This window comes from Oncorhynchus gorbuscha, linkage group LGY, assembly GCF_021184085.1.
Source record: "Oncorhynchus gorbuscha isolate QuinsamMale2020 ecotype Even-year linkage group LGY, OgorEven_v1.0, whole genome shotgun sequence".
Taxonomy (NCBI): Eukaryota; Metazoa; Chordata; class Actinopteri; order Salmoniformes; family Salmonidae; genus Oncorhynchus; species Oncorhynchus gorbuscha.
The window spans coordinates 2,822,986-2,837,123 of record NC_060199.1 but is presented as its reverse complement, the minus strand read 5'-3'; the positions used below and the strand labels follow the sequence as shown (position 1 = coordinate 2,837,123).

Below are 14,138 nucleotides of genomic sequence, written 5' to 3'. Positions count from 1 at the left end.
TGGTCCTCAGGACTAAGATTGGGATGCTCTGTGTAACATATAAATAAAGTGACCAACCCTTGAGTTGACTACCCTCCTAGAAAAAGATAGCTGCATCAACATTATCAACATTACACTTTCTCTTCCTTTTTTCTCACTTTCCAACTAAACTTTCCCTGGGCAAAGTTGGTAATTTTACTCACCACTGTACAAAGTACACTAAGTTCTCTACATCACATTCAAATCAAGCTTTATTTATAATTCAGACAGATGCACAATTCAGACAGATGCAATGCGCTTCACTGAAGAAAAAAAAACATGAAAAACTATATAAATGAAAACAGAAATATCTACTACACAACAAACATCAGAGGATAAAAAAACTAAAGAATAACAATAACAATAAAAACTGAAAGACTACAAACCACCCCAAGGAAAAGCAGAGCTAAAAAGGTGTGTTTTAAGATCTCTTTTAAATATGTCCACTGTTTCGACCCCCGTCAGGTTCTCTGTCAGGCTCTTCCAGGGGCTGGGAGTATAGTAACTAAAGGCTACCCCTCCACGCCTCTTGGTCCTAGTCTTTGGGCTATTGTGGTTGACACTATCAAACAAAACTAGTGTGCAGCCAATGAAACATTTGTATGAAATTGCATTGCCTAATCAGTGATATGGAGTAAACAGCGGAGCTTACAGCTACAGTGAAGAAACTGACAGAGGCATTGGCTTTGCTGTATGTTGAGGCACCCATAGAGAAGGAACTACAACTAGAGGCCAGTTATTATGTCAGTGAGCAGAGCTCTAGCCTGTCCTGACAGGCCTGTCTCTGCTCAGGAACTCATTGTTCTGTTTTTCCTCTCTGTGATTTCACCATAGCCTCAGCAAATGCATTCCACACACACAGTGTACACAGCCACACACATACATGCATCAACACTCACCATAGCCTTGAGACATACATTCCCTAAAGTCAGAGGGCAGACCTGCTTCCTGTGACATGTTACACACTCACTCACACTATGAATATTTCTGCTGCAATTAAGATTGACTCCACACATTGAAGGACAAGGTACTATACAACAAAGGTATGCTTAGATTTTTGAGAAAAGCTTGAGTCAGGTCAATGTCAACCTCTTCACTTGAGGTCCAAGATTCCACCCCATGCTTCTCCTAAATGACTAGTATTGGTATTCTAATTCCTAATTCTATGGCTTCTCCCTTGGCCCCTCGGGATAGCCGTGGGTGGATAAAGGATGATCCAGATCACTAAACACTGACAGAAGGGAATGCAGATCTACTCTGCCAGTCAGATCAATTATTCAGAACAAGAAGATAAGGGCATTCTCACACACTGACTTTTTCATGCTAGACATGCTGCTTTGTGAGTTAATTTATTTTGTCACTAAACCAAGATAATATAGGCTAGCCTGGTTTGTTAGGCCCACCGGGGTTGACAGACAGAGACCTCGTACATAATTATACTTTACAAGGCTTATAATATAAAATACTTATACAATACTTAGTTTGTAAAATATCCAGTATATATCCAGTATATATCTGTCAACAATTATATATGCCTATAGTATTTGGTCAGAGTATTGTTATATAAATGGTTAAATTGTATTGCTCCTTCTACCTCTGAGCAGCCCAAAAGTCTTCACAGATCGTAGCCACAGGGGGCACTTTCCACTGAAATTGAAACCCACCCGCTTGCTGACCAATTTACGTAGCTAACTCCAGGCGCCAGGAGGCGCTGCTGTCCATGTCGAAGGACGCCCGGTTCACCGTAGTGCTTGTGTTGGTCTCAGCTCCTCGCTCAGTGAAAATTGCTGGGAGACCGAGAAGAAACAGTTTAATACATCGTTTCATGTACATGTGTGTGCCACAAATCTGGTCTCGTACCTCCAGCGAATTCATCTTCACGGACACGCGTGAAACGACAATGCGGAGATAATTGAGGGAGACACGGCGCGACATTTTCTTGTTTTTATTGCGAGTGAAATCACTGCTGGCGACGAAATGTCGGGGAAAATAGAGAGCAAACAAGGTAAGCAGTCCAGCCGACTGGCGCCTCATTCCACTGCTCTATCCTGGGGACGGGGATATCACACACATTGGGGACGGGTAGGCCCGGCTTTGGGGCTCTCGTTGCGTCCGGGACTCTTCACATATTTTCCATAGGACACGTTTTCTTACCCGGTAGAGTAACCGGGTTTTCCACACCATGGCTGTGTCGGGGTAACGGTGTAGAAATGTTCGCCAGTTTAGCGTATGTTGACCGACAACATTCTAGCTAACTAACGTTGGCACTTTTCCTTCGCTTGTAAGATAGTAACGGTACTATAACGTTAGTACTAGTACTCGAATAAATAACTTAAGTATTAGCTCGCTCAACTTCATCTAGATACCAGATGTTTCCTAGTTCATTTTAGCTTAACCAGCTGTGCTGGCTAAGTTTTTAAACCGGTGGGGCAACGCCATACAGCAACAAGCATATCTTCTGTGCTAGACAACTTATTTGCAGGCTAAGTAACTCAATTTGACCTCCAGCTTTAACTGGGGTTGCAATCACACCGGACTAATGTATCACACCCGCCCTCCCGGTGTTGTCAAATTGACTTTCCATTGTGCACGTGGCATATCTCCTTTGCAATGACATGTGTTGCAGCAGTGTCTGACACAATATTTACAGTGTCCACGCTGTGATGCAAAAGTGAACTATGTGTAATAATACAAAGTGAAGGCATCCTTATCTAGGAATATGGCGTTCAGTACAACGGGAGGCCTGATTTCATCGCCTGGTGAAGGGAACTATCTCCGCTAGTAGCCCACCCCTCCAGCTGTCTCTCTGTTTCGCCTCTTGACCCCCGCGGTGATGCCTGCAGCTCACGGTTGCACACACTACACATTGGGCAGTGGTGGGAGTGTGTTGTCCACAGAGAGACGGCCCACCAAACAGGTGTAAAGTTTCCGACTGTATGTCTATTAGTTCTTATGGCAGTAGCAGAGCCATTGGATTGTTGCAACCTGGTCTAAGATCATTTCGTATTATTCTGTAGGTAAATACCAGACAGAATTTAGTATGTTATGTGTGGTATGGTTACTTAAGGCTGGGTGGGTGTATAACACAAACATCTAACAACCCAAAGGTAGCAGTTCAAATCTCATTATGAACAGCTTTAGATTTTTAGCCCCTAACTTCATAGTACTTTTTAGCAACTACTTAGCATGTTAGCTAACCTTATAAACTCAAAAACTCCTAAACTTAACCCCTAGCCTCGCTAATGTCAGCAAGCTAGCTAACAGTGGCCACCTAGCTAGAATTCGTGACATTTACATTTAGCAAATTCGTAACATCTAGTATGTTGTGCAAATTCGTAACATAATACAAATTGTAATTTGTAACATATCATACATAAATGGGTGATGGACATCCAAAAAATAACATACTGTTCAATGAAAAAACATCATACTAAATGGAGCCTCACAGATTTACGTACAGAATGATACTAAATGCTCTGAGACCAGGTTGATTGTCTGAGCTGCCCTAGATGTGTGCATATGTATGACCGAGTGATATGACATTAAAGGCTGCACTTTGTCCACACATAAAGATTCACACAATCCTGTCTCTGAGCTCTACAGACAATTCCTTTGACCTTATGGTTGGTTTTTGTGCTGATGTGCACTGTCAACCTTATATAGACAGGTGTGTGCCTTTCCAAATCATGTCCAATCAATTACATTTATCACTGGTGGACTCCAATCAAGTTGTAGAAACATCAAGGATGATCAATGGAAACAGGATGCACCTAAGCTCAGTTTTGAGTGTCATAGTAAAGGGTCTGAATACTTATGTAAATAAGGTATTTCAGTTTTTATCTATAATATATTTGCAAAAGATTCTAAACACCTGTTTTCACTTTGGTATTGTGTTTAGATTGATGAGAGAAAAAAACTATTTAATACACTTTAGAATAAGGTTGGAAAAATGTGGGAAGAGTCAAGGGGTCTGAATACTTTCCGAATATAGTAAATGTTTTCTGCGCTTATGAGAATGACTGAATGCCATGTGTGGCTGCCTGGCTGGTCCCTTGGGGTTTGTCCGCCTGCGCATGTTTACCAGGTCACCTGTTCAGTCTGCTGTCTTTGCTGCTCTGTTCTATATGTGTCCATCAATTCCAGATCTGTCCCTCCAGGGCAGGGCAAACAGACACACTATGTTGGATGCAAGTAAGCTGGAAAGAGGGACTAGGCCCGGCCTGGGCGCCATGGAAACAAACTAAGCTGAGGCACACCAGTGGCACAAGGGCTGGATGTGTAGCTACTGTAGGAGAGCTGGAGAAAAGCACATGTTTTGTTCCCCAGAGAGAGAGGGAATGAAGGAAAGATAAAAGGGTGTCTGTGTGGGCTGTAAGAGGAATCTTCAGAGAACTTGGTCTTATGGTCGGGAAGAGAGAATTTGTCCAATTCCTTGACTCCGGGCAATACTTGAACTAAAGGGGGAGAGTGTATGTACAGTGCATTTGGAAAGTATTCAGACCCCTTGACATTTTCCACATTTTGTTACGTTACAGCCTTATTCTAAAATGTATTACATAATATTTTAAATTAATCGGCCATTATGATTAATCGGTCGACCTCTAATAGAGATAGCTGATGTAAGCGGGCAGTGGTGGTATGTCATGTCACTGTTAGTAATAGTGTCCGTGTAGAAACACAGGCTTTATAATTAGCTCAGTGACTTCTGTCTGACCGGACAGAGCCAATGGAGCAGCCGGCCACAGCGTAACTGATCCATCCATTTCCTTATTTTAGCCTCTCTGCCTGCCCTACCCCTAGCTGTGTGTGCATGCATGCACACGCCTTACAGACCAGACCACAAGTCTTCTGGATGAGCAGGCAGCACAGCGATGATACTGGCGGCATAGAAAAATATATTTTGCCTCTGCTGCACTGTATAGACTAGAGATAGTCTCCCTTCTCCAGTGTGCTACAAACAAACAATACCAAGTAGCTTTTATTATGACATTATTATTATGTCTCACAGGGTTCATGTAGGTTTTGGTGACTGAAAGAGTGCTCAGCTATAAGCCGTGGTGCTGCAATTTTGAGTATTTTAGCGGTCCCTTGGAATGAGAGACTTTCACTTACTCTGTAGACCTTAGATGTGCTTTAATTGTGTTTGGGAGCACACAAGTGTGAGGGGGAGCCAGAGAGGGCGGAAACCGACTGGAGGCTTGGTTGGAATGGAGTTATTGACGGAGTACTGTCCTATCTGGAGGAACCAAGGATGGGATAAACAAATAGATTGAGGAGAGCAACTGACGGAGTACTGTTCTTCCAACAGAAGATTTTCATGGTCAGAGTGCTTTACAGAGGACACTGTTGGCATCAGTTGGGGAGCCCAGTAAAAATTGTGCTAGGAGTTGCAACCCTGTACTCTTTTATGAAACCCCTCTTGTACAGATCCATTTAGCACTGAAGCGATTCTCTCAGGGGTTGTGCGGCATCCACCCCGGTTCCAATGAATTCCTGGTTATCTGTGGTGTTCGGTCATTTGATGCAGTAGGACCCAAGCGATTTGATCCCTGTATTTACATCATGGGTCTGACCTCCCACCCCTTAGATCTAAATGCCAATCAATATTCAATGAATCCTTCTCTGGATGTCACTGATACAGACAGCCAAGGACCTGCTTCCCTTGATGACTGGCCTGGACTTGTTTACTAAGAACCTCTGCTAAAGGAGACTGGAGTATGTTACCCCTGAAGCCCATTTCTCAATACTTATACAGGATTCTTCTTCAACCTCTCGTGATTCAGGGAAAGTTTTGAGCCAGCTCATCGTTAAGGATATTCTATTCCTATGATCTTTCTACCCATGTTTTGTGGTCTAAGGACGGCAGTTTAGTGAGTGACTAACATGGACACATATAGACTCTGAATTGGCCAATCTTCTGTCTACGTGGAGTTCATCACACTTACAGCAGAAGCTTGACTGTCAACAACAGTTGTGAAATGACTTCTACTCTGTGAATTTGTCGGTGATCATCATCTAGGTAGCCTAGCTTACATTCCCCTGAGCTGACTGTAAACAGTTGTTGGACAGTAACTCAAGGTTGTGTCAAATTGGACAACCTGGACCAAGTGTCTGAATGGAGGACTGCAGGACTCCTAGATAGGAAACACAAGCTGGAGGAGCCAAGGCTCTTCTGAAGATGCAGAATCTTTACACGGAGAACTAGATGAGGAATAATCAGGTGGTTTAAACCAACACACACCTGGTCACATCAACAGTAATTGCACAACTATGGGGATGTATGGTGATCCCCAAACACTTGCTTCATATTGAAGCATTTCTATTTACAGTGGTCGTTGGTTGAGCAGTTTTATTTTACTTGATCTGTTGATTAGATGAAGACCAATGGAAGTATTTGTTAGTTTGTTTCACTCTTGCACCTCAGTAGGCCTTTTTTTTCTTGCGCTAAATGCCTCCATGCTTGAATATGTTCTTCTTTTGGGATGGATGGAAAAACCGTATTTTCTTCTCAAAGTCAAGCCATTCAAAGCCATCCTGTTTTTAGAGCTTTTATGTAAAGAAAAATAGAAGTGCTGGCCGGAATGCAGCACCGGGGACATTCTTCCCTGGGCTTTTTGTGTATTGTGGCATTTGTAAAGGTGCTCATTTGCTGTACTGCAGTTTAGGGTGGACCCAGCCAGCCAGAGGAGTACACTAGCAACAGCTCTCCACAGCCTGGCCTGTGCAGAGTGGACAATATGGGCCTGGGCTCTCAACCCCGAGTCGTCTCATTGTTTCATCCATCTGATCCATCTCGTTTCATCCACCAGCTTCAGATAGATTGAAAACAGTATTAGCCTCAATGAGGAAATGTGTTTGCACATTGTTATTATAAATGACCAACTGAAAAGATGGCGCTGAAGAACATGGCTGACGTTTTCTCCCAAACAATTGTTACATTTTATTTTTTTGCCTTTTGTGTAACTTATTTTTAAACTTATTGTGTACATAATGTTGATGCTACAGTATCTTATCACCCAAAATAACTTCTGGACATCAGAAAAGAGATTACTCACCGCGGACTGGAAACTTTTCCTTGAACGAGTTTGATGAGAAGGATATCCTGCTTTCATTGGAACAGGCCCAGATCCACCACCTATGTGTGAAGAAAAGACGCCGGGAAAGTGGTTGCAGATCAGGGATCCTTCTGAGAATCCGTAGGCGAGCGAGCAAACTCCCAATGCCTTCCGTTCTCTTACGTGCAATCGTTGGAAAATACAATTTAAGACCTACTATTAAGATTATCCTACCAACGGGACATTAAAAACTGTAACATCTTATGTTTTACTGAGATGTGGCTGAACGAAGAAACTAAAAATATCGAGCTGCCGGGATTTTCCATGCACCAGCAGAACAAAGACGCTACCTCTGGTAAGACAAGGAGTGTGTGTGTGTGTGTCTTTTGTCATTAACAGCTGGTGCGCGATGTCTAATATTATGGTCTCGTGGTGTTGCTCGCCTAAGGTAGAGTACCTTATGATAAGTTGTCGACCACACTATCTACCAAGAGTTCTCATCTGTATTATTCATAGCCATCTATTTACCACCACAAAGTGAAGCTGGCACTAAGACCGCTCTCATCCAATTCTATAAGGTCATAGGCAAAGAAGAAAATGCTCATCCAGAAGTGGCGCTCCTAGTGGCCTGGGAATTTAATGCAGTCAAACTTAAATCAGTTTTACCAAATTAACAGCCTGTCACATGTGCAACCAGAAAAAAATAAATCCTGGACCACACTTACTCCACACACGGAGATGCATACAAAGCTCTCCCCCGCCCTCCATTTGGCAAATCTGACCATAATTATATCCTCCAGATTCCCACTTGCAAGCAGAAACTGAAGCAGGAAGTACCAGTGACTCGCTCAATACCGAAGTGATCAGATGACACGGATGCTACTCTACTAGACTGTTTTGCTAGCACAGACTGGAATATGTTCCGGGGTTCATCCAATGGCATTGAGGAATACGCCACCTCAGTCATCGCCTTCATCAATAAGTGCATCGATGATGACGTCCCCACAGTGACTGTACGTACATATCCCAACCAGAAGCCATGGATTACAGGCAACATCCACATCGAGCGAAAGGCTAGAGCTGGCCGCTTTCAAGGAGTGGAAGACTAATCCGGACACTTATAAGAAATCCCGCTATGCCCCCAGACGAACCATCAAACAAGCAAAGAGTCAATACAGGATTAAGATTGAATCCTACTACACCAGCTCTGACACTCGTAGGATGTGGCAGGGCTTGAAAGCTATTAGACTACAAAGGGAAACCCACATGCGAGCTGCTCAGTGACGTGAGCCAACCAGACGAGCTAAATGCTTTTTTATGCTTGCATTCGAGGCAAGCAACACTGAAGCATGCACGAAAGCGCCAGCTGTTCTGGATGACTATGATAACGCTCTCTGTAGTTGATGTGAACAAGACCTTTAAACAGGTCAGCATTCACAAAGACGCTGGGCCAGACGGATTACCAGGACGTGTCCTCAAAGCATGCGCTTCACTGACATTTTAAACCTCTCCCTGTCCGGGTCTGTAATACCTACATGTTTCAAGCAGACCACCATAGTCCCTGTGCCCAATGGAAGCGAAGGTAACCTGCCTAAATGATTACCGCCCCGTGACACTTACGTCGGTAGCCATGAAGTGCTTTGAAAGGCTGGTCATGGCTCACATCAACCGCATCCTCCCGGACACCCTAGACCCACTCCAATTTGCATACCGCCCCAACAGATCCACAGATGAGGCAATTTCCCACCTGGACAAAAGGAACATCTATGTGAGAATGCTGTTCATTGACTACTGAGCTAAAGACTCTGGGACTAAACACCTCCCTCTGCAACTGGATCCTGGACTTCCTGACAGACCGCCCCCAGGTGGTAAAAGTAGGCAACAACACGTCTGCCACGCTGATCCTTAACACTGGGGCCCCACAGGGGTGTGTACTTTGTCCCCTCCTGTATTCCCTGTTCACCCACGACTGCCAAACGACGTCTCCAACACCATCTTTAAGTTTGACGACACAACAGTGGTAGGCATGATCACCGACAACGATGAGACGGCCTATAGGGAGGTGGTCAGAGAATTGCCTGTGTGGTGCCAGGACAACAACCTCTCCCTTAATTTGAGCAAGACAAAAGGAGCTGATCATGGACCACAGGAAAAGGCAGGCCAACCAGGCCCCCATTAACATCGACAGGGCTGTAGTGGAGTGGGTTGAGAGTTTCAAGTTCCTTGGTGTCCACATCACCAACGAACTATCATGGTCCAAACACACCAAGACAGTTGTGAAGAGGGCATGAGACTCAGGAGACTGAAAAGGTTTGACATGGGTCCTCAGATCATCAGTTCTACAGCTTCACCATCAAGAGCATCCTGACCGGTTGCATCACCGCCTGGTAGGCAACTGCTCGACACTACAGAGGGTAGTGCAAATGTCCTAGTACATCACTGTGGCCAAGCTTCCTGCCGTCCAGGACCTATATAATAGGCGGTGTTATAGGCTGTTTCTCTGCTACCACCCGGCAAGCTGTACTGGAGCGCCAAGTCCAGGCCCAAAAGGCTCCTCAACAACTACCCCCAAGCCATTAGATTTCTGAACAATTCATAAAAATTGCCACCGGACAATTTACATTGACCACCCCCTCTCTTGTATACTGCTAGTACTCGCTGTTTGTTTGTTACCTATGCATAGTCACTTCGCCCCCACCTACATGTAGAAATTATCTCAACTAGCCTGTACCCCTGCACACTGACTCGGTACCGGTGCCCCCAGTATATAGCCTTGTTATTCTTATTGTGTTACTTTCTATTATTACTTTTTATTTTAGCCTACTTGGTAAATATTTTCTTCTTCTTGAACTGCACTGTTGGCTTGTAAGTAAGCATTTCACAGTAAAGTCTACACTTGCATTTGGCGCACGTGGGCAAATAAAGTTTGATTTGAAAATGTGCTGTATATCTAATTTCTTATCTTTAGTTAATCTCTCCTCATTTGTCCTTCAAGCATCCACGTGGGTCCTGATACCCAATAAGGACTTTAGCAGCGCATGGAGCGTCTCAAATAGAACCACTGTTCGTGCAATGTGGCCAGTGAGGTTTGCATGTTAAGGCTTTAACATGCAAACCTTTAACTTTGGTCAGGCTTTTCTCAATTGTAGAAAATAATTGAAAAAACATTGATTCCACTCATTCTAGGTCAGTTTTGTTTCAAACTAGTCAGTGGCTTTGATTGTCTGTGCCATGTGAAAAGTAGCGGCAACATTTACTTGCGATATTTAGCATTAGCCTCATTAGCCCTGTTCATTTGTAACTTCGTAATAACTGCCTCTTTGGCTCAGCCAGTTAGTAGTGTGTGAACCGAGATACCCTGGTGTGCTGCTAGCTTCGCATAGAGAGAGAGGCTCCATAATTGAGGTGGTTGAGACCATCATTGGGTAATTACACAGCGCAGAATGGGGTAATGCCTTGTTTTTGTGTGTGTTAGAGGTCGACCGATTTATGATTTTCCGATTCCGATTATTGGAGGCCCAAAAAAAGCAGATGCCGATTAATCGGACAATTTTTTTATTTATATATTTATGACAATTTAAAACAATACTGAATGAATACTTATTTTAACTTAATACATCAAAATCAATTTAGCCTCAAATAAAACATGTTCAATTTGGTTTAAATAGTGCAAAAACAAAGTGTTGGAGAAGAAAGCTAACATTTAAGTTCCTGCTCAGAACATATGAAAGCTGGTGGTTCCTTTTAGCATGACACTTCAATATTCCAAGAAGGAATTTTAGTTTGTAGTTATTATAGGACTATTTCCCTCTATACCATTTGTATTTAATTACCTTTGACTATTGGATGTTCTTATAGGCACTTTAGTATTGCCAGTGTAACAGTATAGCTTCCATCCCTCTCCTCGACGCTACCTGGGCTCGAACCAGGAACACATCGACAACAGCCACCCTCGAAGCATCGTTACCCATGCAGAGCAAGGGGAACAACCACTCCAAGTCTCAGAGCGAGTGACGTTTGAAACGCTAACTAGCTAACCATTTCACATCGGTTACACCAGCCTAATCTCGGGAGTTGATAGGCTTGAAGTCATAAACAACGCAATGCTTGAAGCACCGCGAAGAGCTGCTGGCAAAACGCACGAAAGTGCTGTTTGAATGAATGCTTACGAGCCTGCTGGTGCCTACTATCGCTCAGACTGCTCTATCAAATCATAGACTTAATTGTAACATAACACACAGAAATATGAGCCTTAGGTCATTAATATGGTCGAATACGGAAACTATCATTTCGAAAACAAAATGTTTTATTATTTCAGTGAAATACGGAACTGTTCCGTATTTTATCTAACGGGTGGCATCTCTAAGTCTAACTAGGCAAGTCAGTTAAGAACACATTCTTATTTTTAATGGCGGCCTAGGAACGGTGGGTTAACTGCCTTGTTCAGGGGCAGAATGACAGATTTTCACCTTGTCAGCTCAGGGATTCAATCTTGCAACCTTACGGTTAACTGGTACAACACTCTAACCACCTGCCTCATGAGGAGCCTGCCTGTTACGCGAATGCAGTAAGAAGCCAAGGTAAGTTGCTAGCTAGCATTAAACTTATCTTATAAAAAACAATCAATCAATCATAATCACTAGTTAACTACACATGGTTGATGATATTACTAGTTTATCTAATGTGTCCTGCGTTGCATATAATTGATGCGGTGCGCATTCGTGAAAAAGGACTGTCGTTGCTCCAACATGTACCTAACCATAAACATCAATGCCTTTCTTAAAATCAATACACAGAAGTATATATTTTTAAACCTGCATATATTAGCTAAAAGAAATCCAGGTTAGCAGGCAATATTAACCAGGTGAAGTTGTCACTTCTCTTGCGTTCATTGCACGCCGAGTCAGGGCATATGCTACAGTTTGGGCCGCCTGGCTCATTGCGAACTAATTTGCCAGATTTTTATGTAATTATGACATACCATTGAAGGTTGTGCAATGTAACAGCAATTTTTTAATAATTGGCATCCAAAAATACCGATTTCCGATTGTTATGAAAACTTGAAATCAGTCCTAATTAATCGGCCATTCCGATTTAATCTGTTGACCTCTAGTGTGTGTGTGTGTGTGTGTGAGTCCACCATGGCCTGTTAAGTCACTTCAGCTGTGTGTGAGTAATAGACTCTGTGTCCGACAAGCAGCAGACTGGTGGGAGATCTAAAGACCAGCTAGCTATAATAGTTAGCCACTGCAACCACAGCTGAGCCACGCGGTCCCTGCCTAAAAATGTCATGCTGATATGTCATGTCCACTTATTTGCTTCGTGCCGTGACAGAACCAACTCTTGATCTTCTCCAACACAAATGCACACTCTGGATATTGGGTAATCAATAATATACTTAATATGGGTCCATCACAGAAACACACACTGTCTGCAGCAGTTTGTATATGTAATGTGGACTCAACCTCTGCTGTATTGCGTAATATTATGTTTCTGTAGCCTCGGCAGAGCAGGGCAGCATAAATGGCAGCAGCCCAGGCTGACTAGGGGATGGGACGAGGCATGTGGGGAATGTGGAACTCCAGGGCTCCCTTTTTAGGTGTGTGAGAGAGAGAGAGAGCGCGTGCTGGGAAAAGGGCGGGGCAGGGCTGTATCAAAAGACAGAATGGGGGGTATTTGAAAGAAGGGGGATATTCCTTCACTCCATGGCAGCTGAGTATATCACATGACCATTTTCCCATTTCTGAACCCAGTTGAAATAGGAAGCAGAGAGAGGGGTCTGATACCTCATTCCCTCTCTTCCCAACCCCATGGCAGGGTTTTCCCTCTCACCAATCCCTTAGACATCTGACTCAAAACTGTGATCCGAACCATGAGTTTTGTGATCGGTTGCATATCTGGATATTATTTTGACAATATCGCAATACTTCTGCGTATTGGCACCAAAGCATCGTGGCGGCAGGTTAGCTTAGTGGTTAGAGCGTTGGACTAGTAACCGGAAGGTTGCAAGTTCAAACCCCCGAGCTGACAATGTACAAATCTGTCGTTCTGCCCCTGAACAAGGCAGTTTATCCCACTGTTCCTAAGCCGTCATTGAAAATAAGAATTTGTTTTAACTGACTTGCCTAGTTAAATAAAGTAATAATAGTATCGTGAGGTCCATGGCAATTCCCAGCCCTGCTATCCAAACCGTATCTTTCCTCATGATTTGCCCTGTTGCATTCGATTAAATGCTATTGCCCCCCCCCCCCTCCAATAGAATGAAATTGGACAAATCATGGTGAAATATACAGTCGTTGAAAGCCTGGGCAGAGGTGAAGTGCATGCAAGTCTTTTCTAATATTCCTTTCTGGTGGAGATTCAGCATGGAGCAGGTGTGTGTGTGTGGCGCGCTGTGATCAAGCAGTGATTGTCTAATGAGAAACGGTCTTACCATAGTGACGTCATGGGCTAAATAGAAGCAGTCTTCAGAACTGGATCATTTATTTTTTTGCCTCCATAAAATTATAGAAAAGAAATGGTTTGTTCTATCATAAAGCTGTGATTGACAATAGCCTAGGCTTAGGCAATAGGCTTTCATTCTTGTTATTTTTGAAAGACCCAACTTTAGGACAGCACCTTCGTAGGCTAGAATATTTGGCAAATAAGCTATTGTTCATAATTTTTATGATATGTTATTGGACTTTCAACCTCGCTTGGAGGGATTTTCCCCGCCTGTATGCATCATTTCTTGACAAGTTGAATCAAGTGTAAGCTTATTATTTTATTTTTCTATAGGCTATTGGTATGGTTTGCTCTCTCTCATTATTAGTCTCCTGACTACCTTACGTTTTTAGCCTATCCAAATAAAATCATGCATAAAACGACGAAGCGTAGCTTTCATATTTATATAGCCTATCGAATGTGGAGAAATGGGAATATAGGCAATGTCTTTTTTAAAGATATTTAAGGAGTATCTGTTTTTATTTAAAAAATGAACAGGTTTAGGCTATAGCCCATGCATCCGACAGAGAACAAGATTTTCTGACTGAACATTTTGTGCTGCTTTGGTCGAATTTTCCGCTC

The 14,138-nt window shown here is 43.2% G+C and overlaps 1 protein-coding gene and 1 long non-coding RNA gene across 7 annotated transcripts in view; one reads left to right on the top strand and one right to left on the bottom strand.

Moving 5' to 3' along the window:
• Positions 1-212: 212 nt before the first annotated feature.
• On the bottom strand, positions 213-2,486 carry LOC124016617. The gene is made up of 2 exons (XR_006835408.1): positions 1,879-2,486; positions 213-1,805 (listed from the first exon to the last, which is right to left on the bottom strand). It is a non-coding gene; the product is annotated as an uncharacterized LOC124016617 (long non-coding RNA).
• LOC124016614 (rap guanine nucleotide exchange factor 1-like) overlaps positions 1,656-14,138 on the top strand; it is a 94,505-nt gene continuing 82,022 nt past the window's right edge. For 2 of the 6 annotated variants that reach the window (XM_046332140.1, XM_046332139.1), the window contains exon 1: positions 1,656-2,023. In XM_046332140.1, the coding sequence (XP_046188096.1) occupies positions 1,996-2,023 (28 nt within the window). In that variant the 5' untranslated portion in view covers positions 1,656-1,995. The remainder of the gene's footprint in view (positions 2,024-14,138) is intronic. The other 4 variants (XM_046332141.1, XM_046332143.1, XM_046332144.1 and 1 more) reach the window with 4 other exon arrangements.